The 21,542-nt window shown below is 32.9% G+C and overlaps 3 protein-coding genes across 5 annotated transcripts; all 3 read left to right on the top strand.

The window, feature by feature from the left end:
* The first annotated feature begins 2,642 nt into the window (after nt 1–2,642).
* Nucleotides 2,643–4,394, top strand: LOC106340983. Its single transcript, XM_013779802.1, has 3 exons — nt 2,643–2,776; nt 3,038–3,438; nt 3,727–4,394. The coding sequence occupies exons 1-3, from the start codon at nt 2,656–2,658 to the stop codon at nt 4,333–4,335; spliced, it is 1,131 nt and encodes a 376-aa protein (XP_013635256.1). The 5' UTR covers nt 2,643–2,655; the 3' UTR covers nt 4,336–4,394.
* A 3,440-nt stretch (nt 4,395–7,834) lies between these two features.
* Nucleotides 7,835–8,873, top strand: LOC106341057 (early nodulin-like protein 3). The gene is made up of 2 exons (XM_013779874.1): nt 7,835–8,097; nt 8,350–8,873. The coding sequence occupies exons 1-2, from the start codon at nt 7,902–7,904 to the stop codon at nt 8,775–8,777; spliced, it is 624 nt and encodes a 207-aa protein (XP_013635328.1). The 5' UTR covers nt 7,835–7,901; the 3' UTR covers nt 8,778–8,873.
* A 3,290-nt stretch (nt 8,874–12,163) lies between these two features.
* On the top strand, nt 12,164–15,569 carry LOC106342509 (probable cyclic nucleotide-gated ion channel 6). 3 transcript variants are annotated; one of them, XM_013781465.1, is made up of 8 exons: nt 12,164–12,255; nt 12,367–12,469; nt 12,545–13,130; nt 13,201–13,413; nt 13,481–13,794; nt 13,880–13,991; nt 14,486–14,722; nt 14,793–15,569. In XM_013781465.1, the coding sequence occupies exons 2-8, from the start codon at nt 12,402–12,404 to the stop codon at nt 15,498–15,500; spliced, it is 2,238 nt and encodes a 745-aa protein (XP_013636919.1). In that variant the 5' UTR covers nt 12,164–12,255; nt 12,367–12,401; the 3' UTR covers nt 15,501–15,569. The 3 variants fall into 3 exon arrangements, with proteins under 3 accessions (XP_013636919.1, XP_013636918.1, XP_013636917.1); XM_013781464.1 differs by having other exon boundaries at nt 12,362–12,469; XM_013781463.1 differs by having other exon boundaries at nt 12,242–12,469.
* The last annotated feature ends 5,973 nt before the right edge of the window (nt 15,570–21,542 follow it).

Below are 21,542 nucleotides of genomic sequence, written 5' to 3'. Positions count from 1 at the left end.
GAAACCTGATCCAGAAATCTATGGTGATGATGATGATGCGAGCTCCAATCAGGTGGGAACGTCTTCTGTAATGTCTTTGTGAGCTCACCACCAGAACCTTCGATCTTGCACAGGCATTTAGACCAGTGAACCGCAGTTCCCATATCAACGGTCAAGCCTGCTTCCACCATTTACTTACTCGGCGTTTCCCGCTTTGGAAAATCCTCCAACGATAACACTATAAGTAACTAAACTCATCTCAATTCCTTCTTTCATGTCTCTACCAACTGCATAAGCGTGAATAAGGCTGCATGAAACAAATACTTTTGATTCAAGCAATGATGTTTGACTAAAGCAGAACCTGAAGAAGAAATACAACATATTTTGTAAAATAAAGAAGGAGATACCTAGTGTATGATCCAGAGGTGATAGTAACGATCGTCCTCGGTAAGCTTAGCCAAAATAAAATCAGTTGCCCGAATCTGCTCCTCGAAGGTTCCATATAATGTCACTCAACCCATAGTAGGTATTGTATTATCCAGAGGTGATATTATCTTAATCCCAGCTTTAGACACCTCAATGAATGACCTGTCTCAAAAGAAAGGAATGTCTTAACGGTTGGTCACAGCTGAAGTCATTATCCCCAAAACCAAAACCAAAAGATGCAATGCCATATATATATTCTAGAACATGACAAAAAATTAGATGTCTCAGACTAACACTAATACTTCAAACTGAGTCATCGCTAATATTAAGAAACCTCTTTGCACCTGTTATAGGCTCTTTGACTTGCATACATTCAGGTAAAAATACTTGATCTCTTAAATTGAATCAGAGAAAATTTGAGCATGTAAACAATGCACGAACATGACCGGATACGTTTTAGATGTTAGTGTTTCAGTGTGCTACAGTAAATAGTGTTAAGGAAACAGGCCATCGAAGCTCTGAGTCGCTAACAACCTCATAGAGTTTACTGTGAAAAATACAGAACAAAAAAAACATAATTGATGGTGGCACCACAATCGATTCCGCACAGAACTATAAACTTGAGATTTTGATGAAATTGATGATACATAGTGTGAAGGGACCGTTTGACGAAACTTCTTGAGAACGAAGAAGACTGTCCGACGAAACCCATAGAGGAAGAACAAATCTCCAATTCGTTGAGATTGGTGTCTGAGAACAAAGAGGAAAAAGACAAAAACTAGATTAGATACGAAAATAACGATGATTTCCGATGAAAAAAACAAGGACTCTCCACTCACCCTAAATCACCATTTCCATTGATACATGTCGAAGGTACGGCGGAGAAGAAGAGTAACGTCAAAAAAGAAATTAGGGAAAACGACTTGAGTTTTTTACCTCTTTGGATTATTTTTTTCTGTTTTTACTTTTTTTCTTTTTTTCATAAAAATTTAAATCAATTACGAAATATTAAAATTAATTTGGTTAATTGAAGGGTATAATGGTATTAAAGAGAATATAAATCCTATTTATCCTAATAATCATCTACAAGTCTTATTGTGACAAACTTAAGATGAAAGTGTCCAATTTTTCCAATTTTCCAAAAACAATATTTTATCTAAAACTGTAAGTAACCTGAGGCATTAAACGTCCAAAATAGACCAAAAAATATTTTATGGCAATGGGACAATAGGGCTATTTTCTGTTCTATTTTAGCAAATTTTCCATAATTTATTGTATATACTTTCACTGTTTTAATCTGAAATTCCAGTATCCAAATTATAGAAGGGTGTATTGAATCTGAAATTTGAAGTGATTTGATTTTTGATGAGTTTTCAAATGATTGTAGGAAAATCTGAGAATTTGGTGTGATTTTTGTTAAATAACTCTAGAATCCCGTATAAAACCATGAGATTTAGATTTTTATTTTTATAACTAAAGAACTCCTCTCAAACACTTTAGAAACACTTAAAGCACTTTAAAATCTCTAACTTAAATTTTGTTCAATAACAGTGGATTTCGGAGTGTATTATAAAATAACAAGTTTAATAACACTGGATTTCAAAGTATTTTTTTAAATCCATGTTTGAATAACATTGGATTTGTCATTTTAATATACAAATCACCTCAAACTCCAAATTTAATACACCCCCCTAACTTTTTTAAACTTTTAAGAAATTTTTGTAATTTTGTATTTCTGTAAGAAAATTAGAGAACATATTGGACTTTTTTGTCAACATAAAATTCACTCTAGAATCCCATATAAAACCATGGGATTTGGATTTTTATTTTTATAATTAAAGAACTCCTCTCAAACACTCTAGAAACACTTATAGCACTTTAAAATCTCTAACTTAAATTTTGTTCAATAACAGTGGATTTCAGAGTGTATTATAAATTAACAAGTTCAATAACACTGAATTTCAAAATATTTTTTTAAATCTATGTTTGAATAACATTGAATTTGTCATTTTAATACAAATCACCTCAAACTCCTAATTGAATACATCCTCCTAGCTCTTTTAAACTTTTAAGAGATTTTTGTAATTTTGTATTTCTGTAAGAAAATTGGAGAACATATTGGGCTTTTTTGTCAACATAAAATTCACTTTCCTGAAAAGAAAATCCTATTGTTTGACCAAAACTAAAACCTATTAGCGAAATTGCTTTTACAAACGTTATAAACCTCTCTCTCTCCAAATTTGAATTACGATGGAGTTCAGATACAGAGCCATCGACATCGATCGGCCACCTCCTGTGAAAGACACGGCCCCATCTCAGTCTCTGAATCCAAACTATTCCTTCTTCTCGGCACTACCAATCCCAATCCCAGGTTTCCTCCTTCTCATCTCTCTTGTTATGATTTGATTGGCTTAACATTTTTCAAAAATGAGATTGTACGTAGAATACGTTCACTATACAGTTTTCGTAACTTAATTGAAGTCCCGCGACATCTCTTGTTGATGTTTTCATGTAACTGACTCTGAAACATGTTAAATACATAGGTCATGGCCTGCTCTGACATTATATCACGTCTTATGTCTCGAATTTAACATTTGTTCAAACTCTTTTTTTGTTTTGTCTGTATTCTTAGGATGGAACATAATACCAGGATGGGACTATGTTCAACGAGAGATTGAGAAGGAGCAAATCCGTCGTGAGATCATTGCAGCGGAAACTGCGAGAAGAAAAGAGCTTATAGCTGAGGTTGCACAGGAGATGGCCATCGAGAGAGAAATGGCGATTAAATGTATGGCAGAGAAGGAGGATAAGATAGCTATGTGGATCACTCAAAGGAAGCTTCCACATCAGAACCACAACAACAACTTTTCTAAACTGAAGCGTACTTACAGTGATCCTGCCATCTACACAAGGCCCAACAGTCTAGTTACATCACCAATGAAGCAAATGCCTCCACTACAGCAAATGCTTGAGGCTACAGCAGCTAAGGAAACGCCAGTTTTGGAGTCTAACAAGGACAAGTTGATTATATTGGTAATTGTTTTTTAATATATACATATATATATATATATATATTAAATATATATATATATATATATTATATATTTATTTATTTTTGGTAAAAAAATGATTTCACCTATTTGTCGAAAATCCAAACAATGTAAATAGTCCCTCCCAACAAGAATTGAATCTGAGTGGCCGAGTACCTACTAAATGCCTTCTTTACCACTAGACTAACAGTTTGTTCTTTTTTCATATTTAGATAGGGAATAAGAAGTCTTTGTTTCTCATATGTTTTTCTCTTTGATTCCTGTGTTGCAGGATAGGCCTGATCCTATCGGAGGGGATGCTAAAACTCGTCTTGGAAGAGCTAAGCGTAAGGCAAAGGATGTTGAGGGAGGTTTGAACGAACCTTCTAAAAGGAAGAGGCTGTTTAAGTTTTGGTGCGACCTTTGTAGTGTTGGGGCCTGTAATGAAACAGTCATGAGGAATCATGAGTTAGGAAAAAAACATAAAGCTGCTATTAAAAAGCAGCCTGAGAAGACGGCTGCTTCAACCTCCGTCATCATAGCTCCTGCTTCCCTTGCAGCTCCACAATCAGAAGCTGTTACAGTAGTGGCAAATGCTCAGCTTCAGAAAGTGGAGGAAGTGGCGGCGAAAGAAACTGGAAAGAAGATAGAAGGTGAGAAGAAAAAGTCGGTAATGGTTCGGTGCGAAGCTTGTAACATTGTGACGTATTCTGAGAATGTGATGGAGACTCATAAGCTTGGGAAAAAACACAAGGCTATGCTTAAGAAACATTATTCTGAGCAGTTGCTGGAGATTCACAGGCTTGAGGAAAGAGCATCTACAGTCACAGTGAAATCTTTAGATGCTGATCCAAGCGAGGAAGAATCAATGGTTCATTTCTTGGAAAAAGCCTCTAGCTAGCTGATTTAGCTACCAATATCATTACAGTTCCAGTGACATAGAAGGTTATATATATGGAATCAGAGATTTAAATTTCATTTAGCTATGAAGAAAGTGTTTCTTTTTTTTTAATGTATTTTTTCAGTTATATTTGGAATCTTGAAATAGAGAAACCAATGCCATTAGAGAGACTTGAATATGTGTGTTGAATGGGAATCATGATCCCCCAATATTTTGCTCCAGTTCCCAACGCAGCTATGTAACAAAAAGCATCCACAAGATCAATAGATCATGTTATGGGCGAGGAGAAAATATGTCAAAGGCTATTTTTACACCAATGCCTACTAAATGGACACTGTAGATGGGATGATCAACTTTGCAACGTGTATGTTGCAATCAATAAAAGGAAGGCAGTACACACATAAAAGGAGATATTTGTAGGGGTTGCGTTTGCTAGATTTCATGCATGTTCTAAGTGTTTCGCTTTTTGTTTTGACATCAGGCGGTTTTTTCTTTACTCAAATTTTGAGATAGCATGAAAAACCAGATCAAAGCAGAATAACCAATAAAATAAAGCTTTCTATAAATTATCTAGCCAATCTACTGCTGAATTACTCGCCCAAAGAATAAAGGAGATAAAGAAATTTTAGAAATCCTCTCTCAGGCTTGAAATTTCTTTCAATTCCATTGAAAAACTTCATCCACCTGGATCATGAATCCCAGATATCACCTTCCAGCAATCTGTTTCAAAATTCTTACAGTGGAATGTGGTAGCATATTCTTCGTCGTCCATATAAGAGCTTTAACTTTTACATGTAGAGGCGATAATCAACCCCACTGGTTCTTAGTTCATAAAGTTGTGTTCCCCAGTAGAATCTTTCCATATCCATCTACATCTAAAAAAGTGTATCATGATGCCAAGAACCATCCACCATATAAATATTGCACAACATTAAGACTTGTATATGATGTGATCCCTGTTGTGCATCAGATGAATCAGACTAAAAAGAAGAACTTAATCTGAACTTAATCTGCATATTTTTTAAAAAAAAAGAAGAAGAAAAATTATTAGTTTGCGGAAAATAAACGAAAAAACAAAAGTTACTTTCTGGTTTCTTCAGAAGATCATATACAATGGTTTCAACACCCATTTCATTTTCAACACCCTATTTTTTTCTTTTTAACATTCCACGTCATTTTCTTTTTCATCCACCTAATTTATTCAACACCTTCTTCGTTTTTAACTTCTACAATGGTTTGTTTATAAAAATTCAACACTATACCCCATCATTTTTAATTCATACTCTTATCTTTATAATATAATAACTATATATTAATAATAATTTTGATTCTAATTAACTTAAAAACTAAAATAATGTAACTTTTAATAAGAAGAATTATGAATTTTAAAAAGGTTATTATTAGGATTTATTTAACAAAAAAGGTTTAAAACACTAAAATAGTTAATTATATAAAAAATAACGTTTTTTCTGTGTCGAAATGAAATGAGAGTAGTCTCTATTTATAGATTGTAAAAAGTTATGAATTTTGATATAATTTTTATTATTTAAAAATAAAAATATTATATAATAAATGAGTTTTAGTTATTGGGTGAAAATAAAAATAAAATAAATCTACCCAACATTTATATCTAATCAATTTACGCCAAGTGGCAAAACTGACCCACATAAAATTTTATCAACATGTTGAAATTTTCCAACAGATGTTGAATCTACATAGATAAACACAATATTTCAACACCCTCATTGTAGGTATTCAACAGTTGAAACTCACTTTCAACACCCCCATTGTGGGTGGTCTAAGTCTTATTTTCAGGAAATCGCCCAACAAAGTCAAATGCAATTTCTTGGCAATAAAACAGTAACAGACATTAGATTTAAATCCCAATCAACAGAAAGCAAGCATTAGACTAAAAGTTATAACCGTTGGTGAGTACGTATAATTTTCAGTGATGAATTATTAAAATATTTGGTGATAATCCATTGCGACTGTTAATGATTGTTTTCTTTGATGATAGATCATTGCAACTTTTTGAGTTAACCAACTTTGCAACCTTTAGTCTTCTGCATAAGGAGTTGTGGGTCTTGACAAATCACAACAAGAAAACAAAAATAATCACAAATAGACTAGAAAAAAGAGTAATCCATTGTTAAAAGATCATCAAAGATCTTTGAAAAAACACCTATAAATACGAAAAACTCTTTTTATCATTCATGTACTTTAGTGTTAGCTTAAAAATTTTGTTTAAAAAACTGATAACATTCTAGAGTATTTATATTTCAATACCACCTTAACTTCAAAAATACTATTTAAGAATCTAATAAAAGCCATTAGTAATTCCAAAATGATAAATCCATAATTTACCAATTTAGCTAATTTGCGTTAGTTTAATATAATAAGTGTTGGTGTTAATTTATAAAATCTCTCCCAGAAATTCAAGGGAACATTATAAATGAGAAGGGAAAATCAATATAAGTCAACATATATTTATTATGATATCCCATTTCTTCGATATATTTCTCAAAAAAACAAAGTAGTTACATAGATATATAAAATAGTCATTGTTTTTGTTACCGACATAAAACTAGTAATTATTTTAAAAAGGTACAAAATAGTAATTATAATACTATCTTTTTAATAGGAAAAGATATTTAAATGTCATGAAAAAATAATTGCAATTTATTTAAGAAGTGGTTGGAAATAATTAAATATCATGTGACAATTTGTAAGAAGAAACCTTAAAAGATGAAGACGCACTTGTATGCAATATTTTTCCAGTTAAAAATATAACAGCAACATTAAGTTTTATATAAATATATATTAAAATAATTTTAAATATATATTCTAATTATCAATATCAAATTTGATTATTTATATAATTTGATTATTTATCAGGTATCGAGTAGAGTTGATTGTTGATGATTTTTAATATTTATAAATAAAGAGATAGTTGCATGCAAGATAATATTGTAGTACATGTATTTTGCAATTGTAAAACAGTTTTTATAAAAGGTTATTTTCTAAAGTATGGCATATTTGTTTTCATAAAATGAGTTCATGTGCTATATCGCATGGACTCTTTATCTTGTTTTAGTAATAACATATGTCAATGATATATCTTTCATGAAAACCAAAAGTTTAAGAATATGTATCACTCTGTATCTTTTAAGTCTACTTGTTTTATATGTCAATAAATTATCTTGTATTGAAAATATGATATAGATCTTTAAAAATATAAAATTTATTGGAGAAACAATAAAAAGATCACCACTTAATTAATTTGTATTTACTTTCAAATTGAGAACCTGGTAATATTTTAATATATATAAGGATTAATGAATCCAGTAGATATTGAAAGTAATAATTTATTGGCTAATTGGTAATATTCCATTACATTTCTAGAAGATCATGTTCTTAATAATATCTTTCTTGCATGTTTCAACCCAAATCTTGTCCGCGTCCTTCCAACTCTATATAAAAGAAAACCCATTTAGTTCTAAACCTTAACGGCCAATCTTTTTTCTCATCCGAAGAACAAAATATATTTAAGAGAAGAAGAAGAAGAAATGGCGTCTTTGAATCCTGTTTTCTTTCTAGTATTCCTCCTATTGACAACGTTCTACCACCTTGGTGAGGGCCGTGCGCCCCATACATTTCTTGTGGGAGGATCAGACGACGGATGGAAAGTTCCAGAATCATCCAACAAGACTCGACTCATCCATTGGGCTGAGACCCAAAGATTCCTAGTAGGAGACAGTCTTGGTACAGATCTCATCTTTCTTTAAATTTTGTTTATCTTATGTAACGAAATGGATCTAGGGTTAATAGCGATTATTAATCATAACTATTACGGTTTTTTATAAGAAATATTTTATGTTATATATTGATTTTGTGGTTCACACTATAGTCTATAGTTTCATGATGATTTATTAGTCGATATAAACTAATTAAATATAATTATATACCACGAATACCAATTCAGACTTGTATTAACATTATTTTTGCATGCGACAGAGTTTAACTACGATAACAAGACAGATTCGGTGTTACAAGTGACAAAAGAAAACTACGAAAAGTGCATTACAAAAGAGGCTTCGAAAACATATACTGCGACACAAACCATCCTGAAACTTAATGACTCAGGTCCACACTACTTCATCAGTGGAGATCAAGGTAATTGCGCTAACGGTGAAAAATTGATCGTGGTGGTTCAGTCACCTGATCACCCGCCCATGCCCAAGCCCGTACCCCCCACTGCTCCACCAACTCCTTCAAAACCTCCTACTTCACCGGCACCTCCTACTTCACCAGCACCTCCTACTTCACCGGCACCTCCTACTTCACCGGCACCAACTCCGGCCAACAACACTGCCGTTGGGTTGGTTGCTGGAAGTGGCATCTTCTGGACCTTTATTGCTGTCATTGGGCTCGCTTGGGCTTAAGCCTCTATATTAGAAGATGATCTTTATTATGCGACCAAATCTATGTTCTAGAGAATAATGATTATCGAGAAAACGGTCATTTAAATACCGAACTCACACCAATTTGCAAAAACAAATACAGACTTTTCGTTAATTAAAAAAAAATCATACTTACATTGACCAAGCCAAACTAGATACACTTCTGGTCAACTTTATTAATCGTCAAATCTCCGTTTATAGTTCACGGTGTCATATACGTCCTCGTTTAATAAAAAGGAATAACTTTCCAAAATCCCCTAGTCGATACTCTTTGAACCCTAACCTCCAATTGAATTCACATCTTCTTCTCTTCTCTGCGGAAATAGAATGTTTGATCTTCTTCTTTTCTTCTTCTTCTACTCTTCTCCTTTGTTACTTTTAAAGGCTATAATTGAGTGACGAAGTTGAGTTTGATTCCATTTGGAAAACAAGGCTTGCCGTCAAAGTGTGTTTGTAGGGAGTAAAGTATCTATTAACATTAGGATTTCATTTGATAAGAGCATTTATTTAAGTGGGTGGAGGTATCATTACTTGAAGAGGTTGAAGATTCAGTTCCAATACTTGAGAACATTCTGTCTGACAATGTGAAAGAAGAGGCTGATTGCTTGAATAAGGTGGCTGAGGAGTTGAAAGAGGATGTAATTTTGAAAAAGTTTGAGATGAGGAAGTGGAAACTCATTACTTAAATATGTTGCGGATTCGTTTGTTTTATGTTTGTTGTGATTGTAATAGTCTGTCTCATGTTTCTACTAAGCTCTTGATTGTCTCATTTGTAAGCATCTTTTTATTAAACTCTTGTATCCTTATCTCATGTGTAAGACTATTAATCTATGTTTGTTGTTGAGCTCTTGTATCTTTAACGTCCTCTGGTTTTTAACTGTCTTTGTGTTATGAAAGAAGAATTAGACACTAATCCCAAACACCAAGAAAGTTTGCAAAAAACAAAAAGTATATCTAACAAAATTTAGGAACAAAATAAAGACAACATAAGTTCTGGCGTGACCCAGTCCACAACAAGTAACAGACAAAAAACAACGACAAAATGAAGCAACATATGCATCATACGACCATCTTCTGAGCCAACTTGTGATCCACTTTGTGAGAATTATCTCCTCCATCATTCTTGCAACATCTCGAAAGTGTGATGATAAAACTTTTCACAAGCTTCTTCTTCAATTCTTACGCCATTGTTCTAATTCTCTTCTTCTTCTTCTTCTTCTTCTTCCTTTTCCTTCGACTTCATTGTTTCTTCTTCGATCTCGTCAGCAAGATCATCAACAGTAGAATTATCATCGAGTATAGGTTCACAATCGTCTCCACCATCGTTTTGAATTGTAGTAGATCATGTTTCATCACCTTCAACAAAGGTCGAGGCTCAGGTTCTCTAGTTCTGCCTCGACGTAAAGCTCGTTCTGCCTCATCGTATAAGGAAAAAAACTGATTTGCAGTGAAGAGATGTTAAGAAGGGAGAACGAGTATGGGTTTGGGGATTTTTAGTTCTCTATTCTAATTAAAAAACGGCATCATATTAATAGCCGTAAACGGAGTTTTGACGATTTAGAAAGTTGACCAATGATAGTATCTATTTCGGCCTGGTCAATATAAGTTCATGATTTTTCAGGTTAATGAAAAGTCTATATTTATTTTGGTAAATTTGTGCAAGTTCGGTATTTAAACGACCGTTTTCTCAATGATTATCTGAATTTATGCCATATCTGACATTTACCAATAATTAATTTGCAACGTTTTTCCTCTTGTCAACAAATTTAATTTTAATACATACTGTATCAATTATTTTCCTAGCAATGATTAATCATCTTGGTACCTAAATATATCATATAAGTTATTTAACTAACAAAAATATATGATTGATCATGGCTTGGTTGTTTATAAAACGCTTTTTCCTACATATGTAAAACGCTATCACTTGGTTATTTTCATTCAAATACTAAAAGAAGAATATATTGTCACCAAAATTTTACATTTCTGATATTTAATCATATGACTGTATATGCACAAGTTTAAAATATGTTGATCATTTTATTTTCCCGTACAAATGTATTATATAATTAAATAATTTTGACTTTTGTTGCAGTAATCCATAGTTAAATTAATTACTTTTAGTTTAGCAATTTTATATAAATTAAATATTATAAGAAGTTTTATTTTTATTTTTAAAACTAAAAGTGGATCAACATTTATTTACAATATTAATTTAACTAATTATTTAAACAATAAAATGATAGTTGTCGCAAACATTATGATATTAGAAAGAAAATAGTTGCCACTAGTCACTTGTGATAGAGCTATATTGATGTAGCTTACCAGAGTTTTCATTTTCATAGGATAGCGAACATCAGCACCATGCAGTGGCGGATCTGAGGGGAAGCATTACAAGCACCCGCTTCCAGCCCACAAAAACTATTTACATAAATCAGCCTTTTCAAAAAAAAATTATCTACAAAATTTATAAAAGTAACCAACTTTTTTTAAATTGTTTGTGGTCTTTTTCATTTCAGAACATGTCTTTATATCCCAGAATAATAGTGCAACTCCACCGAGATTGGTTGTATATGTCATCCACACAGATATCGATGAGTTGATCTATATTTTGAAAATTGACAAAGAAATACACTGATGAGTAGATCAATGGAATTTCTCGAAAAGCCGGAGGAAACCATAGTTACTAAATTATCTTTTTCGATAAATGTAAAGACGAAACTAAAACTATAACTAGGGACTAGCCTTTGATCAACTTGATTGTTCTTATTTGTGTTGTTGATTGTTACAATAATTTTAAGATTTGAATATCTTTTCAATGTGTTTAGTTTCTAAACTTTCCAAGTTATGGTTTTTATACGTTTTCTGCAATCCGTAAAGTTTCTAAACTTTCTAAATATTAAAAAAGTCCTAGCAAAAAAATGCAAAATGTTATTATTTTTAGTATATTTTATAGTTTTATTAAATTTGAAGACGGTTATTTTGATCTGAAACATGTATAAAAAGGTAAATTTGATTTTATGTATATTTAAAAATTGGTCCAAATAACAAAAAATTATATCAAAACAACATCGTTTTAGTTTGTTAACGGTTGACTAATTTCTGTTAAAGTCAATGTTAATTTATGTACGTTTTAAGAAGTTCTGATACTTTTTTGAATTATAATTGAGTTGAGTTCGTATTTCAGAGTGACTATTTGTTTGGGGTATATTTGGTACGATCGAAATTGGCACATCAGCGGAAAGGAGCGAAGTTAAGGAACAATTAGAAGATGAAATAAGGCCCCTTTAGGAAGATATTCTGGCCCATGAAGGACCCATTTTATACATCATTTCGGTCAGAGCATACTGATATCCCGAATAGGACAAATGAAGAGAAGACAGCATGGTGGACCCGACCCGGACAGCAACAAGAACAACTCTTTTTCTCTATGCTTTCTTCATCGCCGTCAGATTCGACTGTAAGTTATATCTTCTTCTTCTTCTTGTTCTACATGTTCCTCCCAGAGAGATCTCAGTTGCTGAAACTGTCCGAATGATCTTTGATTGAACTACTTTTTTGTCTAGATTAGGGGATTCATGAGTTGAAGGAATCTTAGAGAAGAGTATGTTTGATTGTGGCACAAATGGAGTCAAATCTCAAGTAATCAGTGGCCATCGTGAGAAGTTTATCAGGTATATATAGCTAACCATCTTTTTGTTTGTTTCTATTCATGAACCTAAAAGCAGTTTCTTGATTTTCTTGATCAGGTTAGAGAGTATGGACTCAAGGTACTCTCAGAGCTCCGATAATACAGGCCTAAACAAATGCACATTAAACATACAAGCGCCCAAACGTTTCGCTCAAGGAAGCAAAACATCGTCCGGATCTTTCAAGAACGGCTTCAGAAAAGGCTCCGAGGGTCTTTGGTCCATTGGAAGATCCATAGGACTCGGCGTTTCGCGCGCAGTCTTTCCAGAGGATCTCAAGGTATCAGAGAAGAAGATATTCGATCCTCAAGACAAGTTTCTCTTGCTCTGCAACAAGCTCTTCGTTGCTTCCTGCATCCTCGCGGTTTCAGTGGACCCGCTCTTCTTGTACCTTCCGTTTATAAACGATAAAGCGAAGTGCATCGGTATAGACAGGAAGCTGGCGATCGTAGCGACGACGCTGAGGACGGTTATAGATTCTTTTTACCTCTTTCACATGGCTTTGAGGTTTAGAACGGCGTACGTTGCTCCTTCTTCGCGGGTTTTTGGGAGAGGGGAGCTTGTGATTGATCCTAAACAGATAGCTAAGCGGTATCTGCAGCAGTACTTCATCATTGATTTGCTTTCTGTTCTTCCTCTTCCGCAGGTATAACAACAGATTATATAATCTCTTAATTTACTTTGTTTGGTGTTTACTTTTTCTACATCTTTTTCAGATTACAGTTTGGAGATTCTTATACACTTCTAAGGGTGCTAATGTTCTGGCGACGAAGCAGGCACTTCGGTATATAGTGTTAGTTCAATACATTCCGCGTTTTCTTAGGATGTATCCTTTAAGTTCAGAGCTGAAGAGAACAGCAGGAGTGTTCGCTGAAACTGCTTGGGCTGGTGCTGCTTACTACTTGCTACTCTACATGCTTGCAAGTCATGTCAGTAACATTTCTTTTATCCTTTTGTTACCATTTTTTTGTTTCTTATAAGTGTATGTGGTTGCAGATTGTTGGGGCTTTGTGGTACTTGCTTGCCTTAGAACGCAACAACGACTGCTGGAGTAAGGCTTGCGTCAAGAAAGACAACTGCACCAGAAACTTTTTGTTTTGCGGTAACCAAAACATGGAAGGTTATGCTGCTTGGTACACTGCGAAAAGTTCGGTTCTTCAGGAAAAGTGCCCTGTCAATGTCACTGAAGGGGAAGAGCCTCCTTTTGATTTTGGAATCTACTCGAGAGCTCTCTCCTCTGGCATTGTCTCGTCTAAGAAGTTTGTCTCAAAGTACTTCTTCTGTTTGTGGTGGGGATTACAGAATCTTAGGTAATGATGAGAAGACAAACAAATAAACAAACCCATTCAGCTTTTGAGTCTATTGTTAGTAATCACTGTGTTGTCAAAAATGCAGTACACTTGGTCAAGGGCTTGAGACTAGCACTTACCCTGGAGAGGTTATATTCTCCATAGCACTTGCTATTGCTGGACTCCTACTCTTTGCCCTTCTCATTGGTAACATGCAGGTACTAAAAAACAACAAGAGCTTGTTCGGTTATTATGTATTATGAAGAAACAATGTTCTAGAAATCGTTAGGTGGTAACTAAACACTTTGTAGAGGACTAGCGACTAAGCGGATGATTCGGGGCCTAGGCAAGATCCATGCGTTAACGAATTATTGATTTATTATATATATTTTTTACATTTATATAAGATTTTAGCTTTTGAATTTAATTATAAAATTGTTTTGATGAATTATCAAAATTAAATATACAAACCGCAAAAAATAGACAAATTTGTGAATTTGTGCCAACATTATTGCTCTTAACAGATTCAGATTTAGATCGATTTAAACATATTTTAACCCATTTATAATAGTTTAAACTCATTTGAGTCGTATAAATTGGATTTTAAGAAAATCAACCAAAGTGCCGCCTTAGGTGGGTGTCTAGGTGTCCTCTAAGCCTATTTAGAACCATGTGAAGAAACATGTAATGATGTTGGTGTTTCTGTGGACAGACTTATCTTCAATCGCTTACTATCCGGTTAGAAGAAATGCGAGTCAAAAGACGCGATTCAGAACAGTGGATGCATCACCGAATGCTTCCACCAGAACTGCGAGAACGTGTCAGAAGATATGACCAGTACAAGTGGTTAGAGACGCGTGGAGTTGATGAAGAGAACATTGTCTCCAACCTCCCAAAGGATCTAAGAAGAGACATCAAACGTCATCTCTGTCTAGCCTTAGTCCGAAGAGTAAGTCTCCTCCTCTCTTATTCACTCACTCCATTTGAAACATCTTGTTTGAAAACTGAACGTCTCTTAGGTTCCATTGTTTGAAAACATGGATGAGAGGCTGCTAGATGCAATCTGCATGAGGCTCAAGCCGTGTCTATACACTGAGAAGTCTTTCTTGGTGCGTGAGGGAGATCCTGTGAACGAGATGCTCTTCATAATCCGTGGTCGGCTCGAGAGTGTCACCACTGACGGTGGGAGAAGCGGATTCTACAACCGTAGTTTACTTAAAGAAGGAGACTTCTGCGGGGACGAGCTTTTGACATGGGCGCTTGATCCCAAATCAGGCTCTAACTTACCGTCCTCGACGAGAACCGTCAAGGCCTTGACAGAAGTAGAAGCCTTCGCTTTGATAGCTGATGAGCTTAAGTTTGTGGCCAGCCAGTTCAGGAGGTTACATAGCAGACAAGTGCAGCACACTTTTAGATTCTATTCACAGCAGTGGAGGACTTGGGCCGCTTGCTTTATCCAAGCTGCGTGGAGACGGTACACAAAGAGGAAGAAACTTGAACAACTTAGAAAAGAAGAGGAAGAAGAGGAGGAGACTGCTGCGAGGCTTATTGCAGGAGGTAGTCCTTATAGCATCAGAGCGACGTTCTTGGCTTCGAAGTTTGCTGCCAATGCGCTTCGTAGTGTTCACAAGAACCGGATTAGGAAGTCTAATTTGGCACCACCATCAACTAAAGAGCTGGTGAAGTTTCAGAAACCTCCAGAACCAGATTTCTCTGCTGATTGCTGAAGAAGATCTTTGGCTTTATATTGATACTATTCTTCTTCTTTTTTTACTTGTACACAGTGTCTAAGTTAAGAACAACACATCTACTTAAAAGATTCATTTTTTTTTCTGTTATAAAAGAATACTTAGTTGGGTGTTTTATAAGTGCTTGTTAACACCCAAATATTGTAATATAAAGGATAATATGTTATTTGCCTTAATAATATTCCACAGAAATTGTTTTTGAAAGTTGTTTATCCAATGACAAAGTTGAGGTGGTGTATTTTTAATACAAATGAAATGCAGATTGAACTTTGGTAGATATACTTATCTTATTCCAATATAAAGGATAATATGTTATTTGCCTTAATGTAATATAAAGGATAATATGTTATTTCCCTTAATAATATTCCACAGAAATTGTTTTTGAAAGTTGTTTATCCAATGACAAAGTTGAGGTGGTGTATTTTTAATACAAACTAGATTTTGACCCGTGCGTCCGCACGGATGTTCGATTAGATTTTATATTGTTTAATTTTTTTAATATGATTTAATATATGTTTTTTTTAAGATTACCAATATTAAATATTTGTTTAGTATGTATTTTTAACACAATAACCTTATTACGGATTTGATCGAACTAATTTAATTATTATCTTACACAAAAAATATTGTCTCATATTGCCTTGAATGTTGTTTTGTTTCTTATTATATACTATTTTAAGACATTATTGAATTTTGTTTTGTATTGAATGTATTTTATAGGAAACAGAAATGATAGTAATACAATAAGTATTTAATTATATTTATTTTTTGTTTATATTAATTTTATATTATACTTATACCCTAATATATTGAGTTTTGAAATAAGTTTTATATATATATATATATAAAATTTATGGACTATGTACTTTTGTATATAAAATTGATATATGTTATTCATGTAGAAAATATTAAATTTAAAATTAGTTATTATATACTCCTTCGATAAACGAATTATTACACTTATTTTTTTAAAATTAAAACATCAAATAAAAAGTAAACATAGGAATGGTGAAACTTTATTGGTAAAATTGTAAAACCAAAAAATGAAAAAAAAAATTAGTATGTGTGCAGATGTTATAACATCAAATTTTCATATCAGATGGAGTATATATAGTATAAATGGATTATTCATTTTAATATTTTTATGCTAAAATGATTTTATATTTAATTTTATTCATAAAAAACAAATTGAATATGTTATTTAAATCAATGACATCTTTAAGAAGAAACATATTTTTGGTGTTTGTTATCAATTCTATGATTTGTGGAATGGCAAAGAAGAAACGGATGAGAAGTATATCTAGATGAAAAAATAATCTAAGTTTATAAAGATGATATTGTTTCTCCAAAGATTATTTAGAAGGTAATATTTCATTTTTAAATAAATAAAATGGTAAGTGTATATATATGATATCAATCCTATTATTTGTTTACATCACAAAATATGGTAACTATTTTATAATTAGTTTAAAAATATTTTTATGAAAATAATTTGTCCGTCCACGCGTAGCTATGCAAGACTTCATGAGATTAGTCTTTGGAACTAAAAAATCTTTGGGATCTCCACGGTTATTAAAAAAATAATATAATAATAATAATAATTTTTTGGAGAATATTAATTGGATGGTGTTATTTTAGGTATGTTTTTAATTGATTGGATAATAATTAAGGAATATTTTGTTTAGTTATAGTCTTAGAAGAAGATTATGATTGACACAAGACATTTAGGCTATGTAACATATATGTTGGATTCAAGCTTAAACAGTTAAGTGTAATGTAATATTATGTTTCTAAATATATCCTACCGCACACTAACAATATTTATTTACCTTGATAAGTCATTGTTGGCTCGTTAAGAATCTTTTAGTAAGATAGTAGGGTCTATATTTGAAAAATAAAACAATTACTAATTGGAACAATCTCATATGTGTTTTAACCAATGTTTTTAAACCCGATCCGGACACTGAACCGGACGACTTACCGGGTCGCTGGGTCACTGGGTCGACCGCGGACGAACCGCGGATTAATAAATAAATTAATTTTATTATATAATAATATATCAGCTATGTAAATAAAAATATAGAAACTAAAGTTTAATATTTTCTAAATGTTTTTATAAACATAAAATAATAGTTTGGATGTGTATATTTTTATGTTTAATAACATTTAAAAAATACTTAACTTTAATTTCTATATTTTTATTTTCATTAGATATACAAAATATCAAAAAATAGTTTAGACAATTTATAATTTTGTCTAACAAAGTAAGAGTTATGGCATCTAAAAAAATCAAGACATAAAATTTATAATATTTAAATGTCTAATGTGAACAATAAATTAAACTTCAAATCCAAAATAAACCAAAAATGAAAGATCATTGTGATAAATAGTCAATAACAGAAATAAACTAACACAGAATCACATCAACTAATTTTGGTTCTCTCTACCATTGTTCACTTTTATTTTCTTCAAGTGGCATAGTGAAATCTTCATTAAAATCTAAAAATCACAAATATAAAACTGAAAAGGAAAAACCTAACTTTTTTTTGTCGGTATATCACTTCTCAATTAGAAATTTAGAATATAAAACATAATCTAAAAACATAATTAAAAATTAAAAATGAAGTAAAAGTTATTTATTGGTTCAACCAGTGGTTCAACCGGTATCGGGTTCCGGGTTCTATTGGGTTTTTGCGGGTTTCTAAATATTGGGTTTTTCACAAAACCCAAACCGAATTTTTTCAGGGTTGCCAGATTTACCGGTTCAACCGCGGGTCCGGATCGGGTTTCAAAACACTGGTTTTAACTAATTAGTAGGGTCTCATAATGGGCTGTAATTAAATAACCAAACACCTTAACGAAGGAAGCAAAGACCCATTCAAACCTAGTGGCAATTTCTTGTAAATACTAAAAAAAATCAGGGTTAAGTAGTACAATATGTAAGAATTAGACAAATATTATTTTGTACGTCGGTTTTAATAAAACAGATGAAATGCATATTGAACTTTGGTAGATATACTTATCTTATTCCAATATACTTTCACCAAATCATTATTCACCTCAATGTTTTTAATATATGGCATTTATGCTTAATAATCAGAATTATGTTTATTTAACCTATTCACTCCGGAAAAAAAAGACATTTCACTCGATCCAGTTCGCAAACGCAAGAATTCATTTTTTTTTTACTTGTACACAATGTCTAAGAAGTTTGAATAATTCGTTTTTTTGCAATAAAAAGTTACTTCGAACATCACTACTAGTAGAAACGGTGTGAGTTTCTCAGAAAATTGAAACTACATGTCTCCCTTTCTCATTTTTTGCCTCATTTTGTTCTATTCGCAAATTTATCTTAGAACATCTCCAACAAATCTTCGAATCGTGAGGTTTTTGTCTCTTCAACAAATTCTTGAACTTTAAATTTTGAAGAACTGAAAAATGATACTTCATTGAAATTATTTCAATATTCAAAACCTCTTTATTTACTTTTCATTTTAGTTACTATATTAATATAAATTACATGTAATTCTACTAATGTCAATTTGTGTTTTGGAATTGTCATTCTCGTCTCTTAACAACCATCCAATACCACAAGTTTCAGAGTCTACATGCCATAAAAGTATCTACATTGCACACCAGTTTATCTACGCCCGTTTATCTACTGTAAGAGGAAAGACAGACCATTTTGGAATCAGTTGAGGTTACTTTAATCCTTTTAATCGGGGTTTTCTCTTGCTTTCAGGCTACTATTTTGCATTTCAGTTAACCTGGTGAAGGATGAGATGAGATTGATATCACTCAAATTACCCTAAGTAGTGAATTACTCTCTCAAATAAGAGGTTCATATGTAGTACTTAGCGATCGAATCCACAGAGACTCTAGGATTACACAATAGATTATGGTCTTGAAATAAATCTAGATTGAATGGTCTATCGATTTTAAAGCAGTAAATTGGTTGGTGAGCAAGTTATTGCTCGATTGTTTTGTTTTGAGGTTGTTTACAGTTGGGTGAAGTAGCTAGATTCAGGTATATTCTCAGGTATGATAAATAATACTTAATTTGGGACATTATGAGTATTAATATTAATTGTTCTTGAATTCAAACTAAGGTATAATATGTTTGATTATCTAATCTGGATCTCGGACCTCAACTCTCGTTATTTTGGTCGCGAGAAATTGTAGATCGATAATTCTTTGTGAATATCGATCGATACACCTTTCAAAATATTGATCGACAGGGCCATCGCTGTGTCAATCGATACTTCTTCCAGAAAGCTTTACGGACGGGTTTGATTTGTATTCTCTAACTCACTAGACCAACTCTCGTCTGTACCTAGTCAGTTAGATCATTCTAGTTATTTTCAGGTATTGAGTCAAGCAATGGTTTGATCCCAATTAATCCTAAGATTTAAGTTAAAAGGGTGATCAATCCTAAACTTAGCTTTAAGCATAACTAGATGATTGAACTATATTTCTAAACATTCTAACAATTGTTGTATCAGTATTACATTTATCAACCTATTTGAAAAACCTAAATCTAACAGCAAAGACTACTCAGACATATTCATAAAACTCATAGTTATGATGGTCTGAATAATACTTAGATAAATAATAGTAAAAGTAAACAGAAATATGAAAACAAGGGAGTTCAAGATCTCTCTGTTTTGCAGTAGATGATCTATCTCTCCAACTAAGGTCTCCTTTTTCAATGGTAGCTTCTTGCCTTCTCCAAACTAGGTCTAAAAAGATCTCTAGGCCTGTCTTTTTCTAAAGTGATACAAAACCCTAATAAATAGCCAAACAGGCGGCCATGGACTAATGACGTAATTATTAAGACTTTTGTGAAACTTGAAATCTTCTAATTTGTCATTAATTCTCGGATTGCTTCATAATCGATCGATGTGAGGAACCCAACATCGATCGATATTTGGTGGTAATTGTCGGTCGATACTGAATTGCGACCGTCGACCATCTCTTGCTTCCAGCGAAACTCAAAAGATCTCCAAAAAACTCCAAATGCATCATTTTCTTCCAGATGGTACCTGAACCTGTAATTGCTCTAAATAGACTCTATATAGTAATAATATATCTTAAAACATTCATAAACCATGGTTAAAATGGGTAAAATCCATGGTCTATCAACTCCCCCAGACTTACTCTTTTGCTTGTCCTCAAGCAAAACACAACAGAGCAGTTTCTCTGAGAGAGGTTTGAAAACATCAGGAACTCACATGATCTAAAACTCAGAATCATCACCTCTACAATATTGCAATCCATATCTAAGAAGTCCTAATCACAAAAGCACTTTATATCATATCCTAGCTTAGCAACCAAATTCATCTAGCCAGCAACTTCAACAAATCTTGTTTGATATTCCTCTCTACCAACCTCATTTTTTTGCATAAATAAAAGTGTAAGCTTTACCTTGGGAGTATCAATCACAGAATGCAAGGATTCTCAAATAAGTATCTGGATCTGCAGGTAAACATTAGTTTATATCCTCTCTCTCTACTAATTTTCACTCCTGGTCAAAGTCTGCTTATATTAGCTAGATCATTGACCAAGATTGGACAGACTTCCATGAATCAAGCCTTAATGGTGGTTGCCACTAAGTCATGTTCACTTCTTTTTGACCTATATCCTAGGATTATTTGTGAAGCAAGTTTTAATGGTTGTAGCCACCAAGTCATGTTCTAATCCTTTACCTATAGAATTTTTATGAAGCAAGCCTTAATGGTTGTAGCCACCAAGTCCTGTTCGAATTCCTTCCTAATAAATCTCTAATATATAATAATATTTTTTTATTTTTTTTATCTATCTATAATTTCGAAAATAGAGAGAGAAAGAGTGAAAAATCTATATACACAAGGCTTTACCTTCCATGAAGAATCCGATTCCATGCATACCAAGCCCCAAGACAAGCAGTTGTATCAAGTTTAGTGTTGGAGGTTAGCTTTGGTTCCTTCAAACAATCTCATCAAGTGTGGACAGTTGACAGGTTGATCCACTTTAGTATCTTTA

Source organism: Brassica oleracea, chromosome C4, assembly GCF_000695525.1.
Source record: "Brassica oleracea var. oleracea cultivar TO1000 chromosome C4, BOL, whole genome shotgun sequence".
Classification (NCBI taxonomy): domain Eukaryota; kingdom Viridiplantae; phylum Streptophyta; class Magnoliopsida; order Brassicales; family Brassicaceae; genus Brassica; species Brassica oleracea.
The sequence above is the reverse complement of the archived record's forward strand: the minus strand, read 5'-3'. Positions and strand labels throughout refer to the sequence as shown.

Excerpts from the sequence above, each read along its gene's own strand:
- LOC106342509 (XM_013781465.1), top strand. The coding sequence starts at position 12,402 with ATGTTTGATTGTGGCACAAATGGAGTCAAATCTCAAGTAATCAGTGGC. Across the intron at positions 13,795-13,879 it reads TGGGGATTACAGAATCTTAG|TACACTTGGTCAAGGGCTTG; the intron begins GTAATGATGAGA and ends TCAAAAATGCAG. Across the intron at positions 13,992-14,485 it reads TTCTCATTGGTAACATGCAG|ACTTATCTTCAATCGCTTAC; the intron begins GTACTAAAAAAC and ends TTCTGTGGACAG.
- LOC106340983 (XM_013779802.1), top strand. The coding sequence starts at position 2,656 with ATGGAGTTCAGATACAGAGCCATCGACATCGATCGGCCACCTCCTGTG. Across the intron at positions 2,777-3,037 it reads ACTACCAATCCCAATCCCAG|GATGGAACATAATACCAGGA; the intron begins GTTTCCTCCTTC and ends CTGTATTCTTAG. Across the intron at positions 3,439-3,726 it reads AGGACAAGTTGATTATATTG|GATAGGCCTGATCCTATCGG; the intron begins GTAATTGTTTTT and ends CCTGTGTTGCAG.
- LOC106341057 (XM_013779874.1), top strand. The coding sequence starts at position 7,902 with ATGGCGTCTTTGAATCCTGTTTTCTTTCTAGTATTCCTCCTATTGACA. Across the intron at positions 8,098-8,349 it reads CCTAGTAGGAGACAGTCTTG|AGTTTAACTACGATAACAAG; the intron begins GTACAGATCTCA and ends TGCATGCGACAG.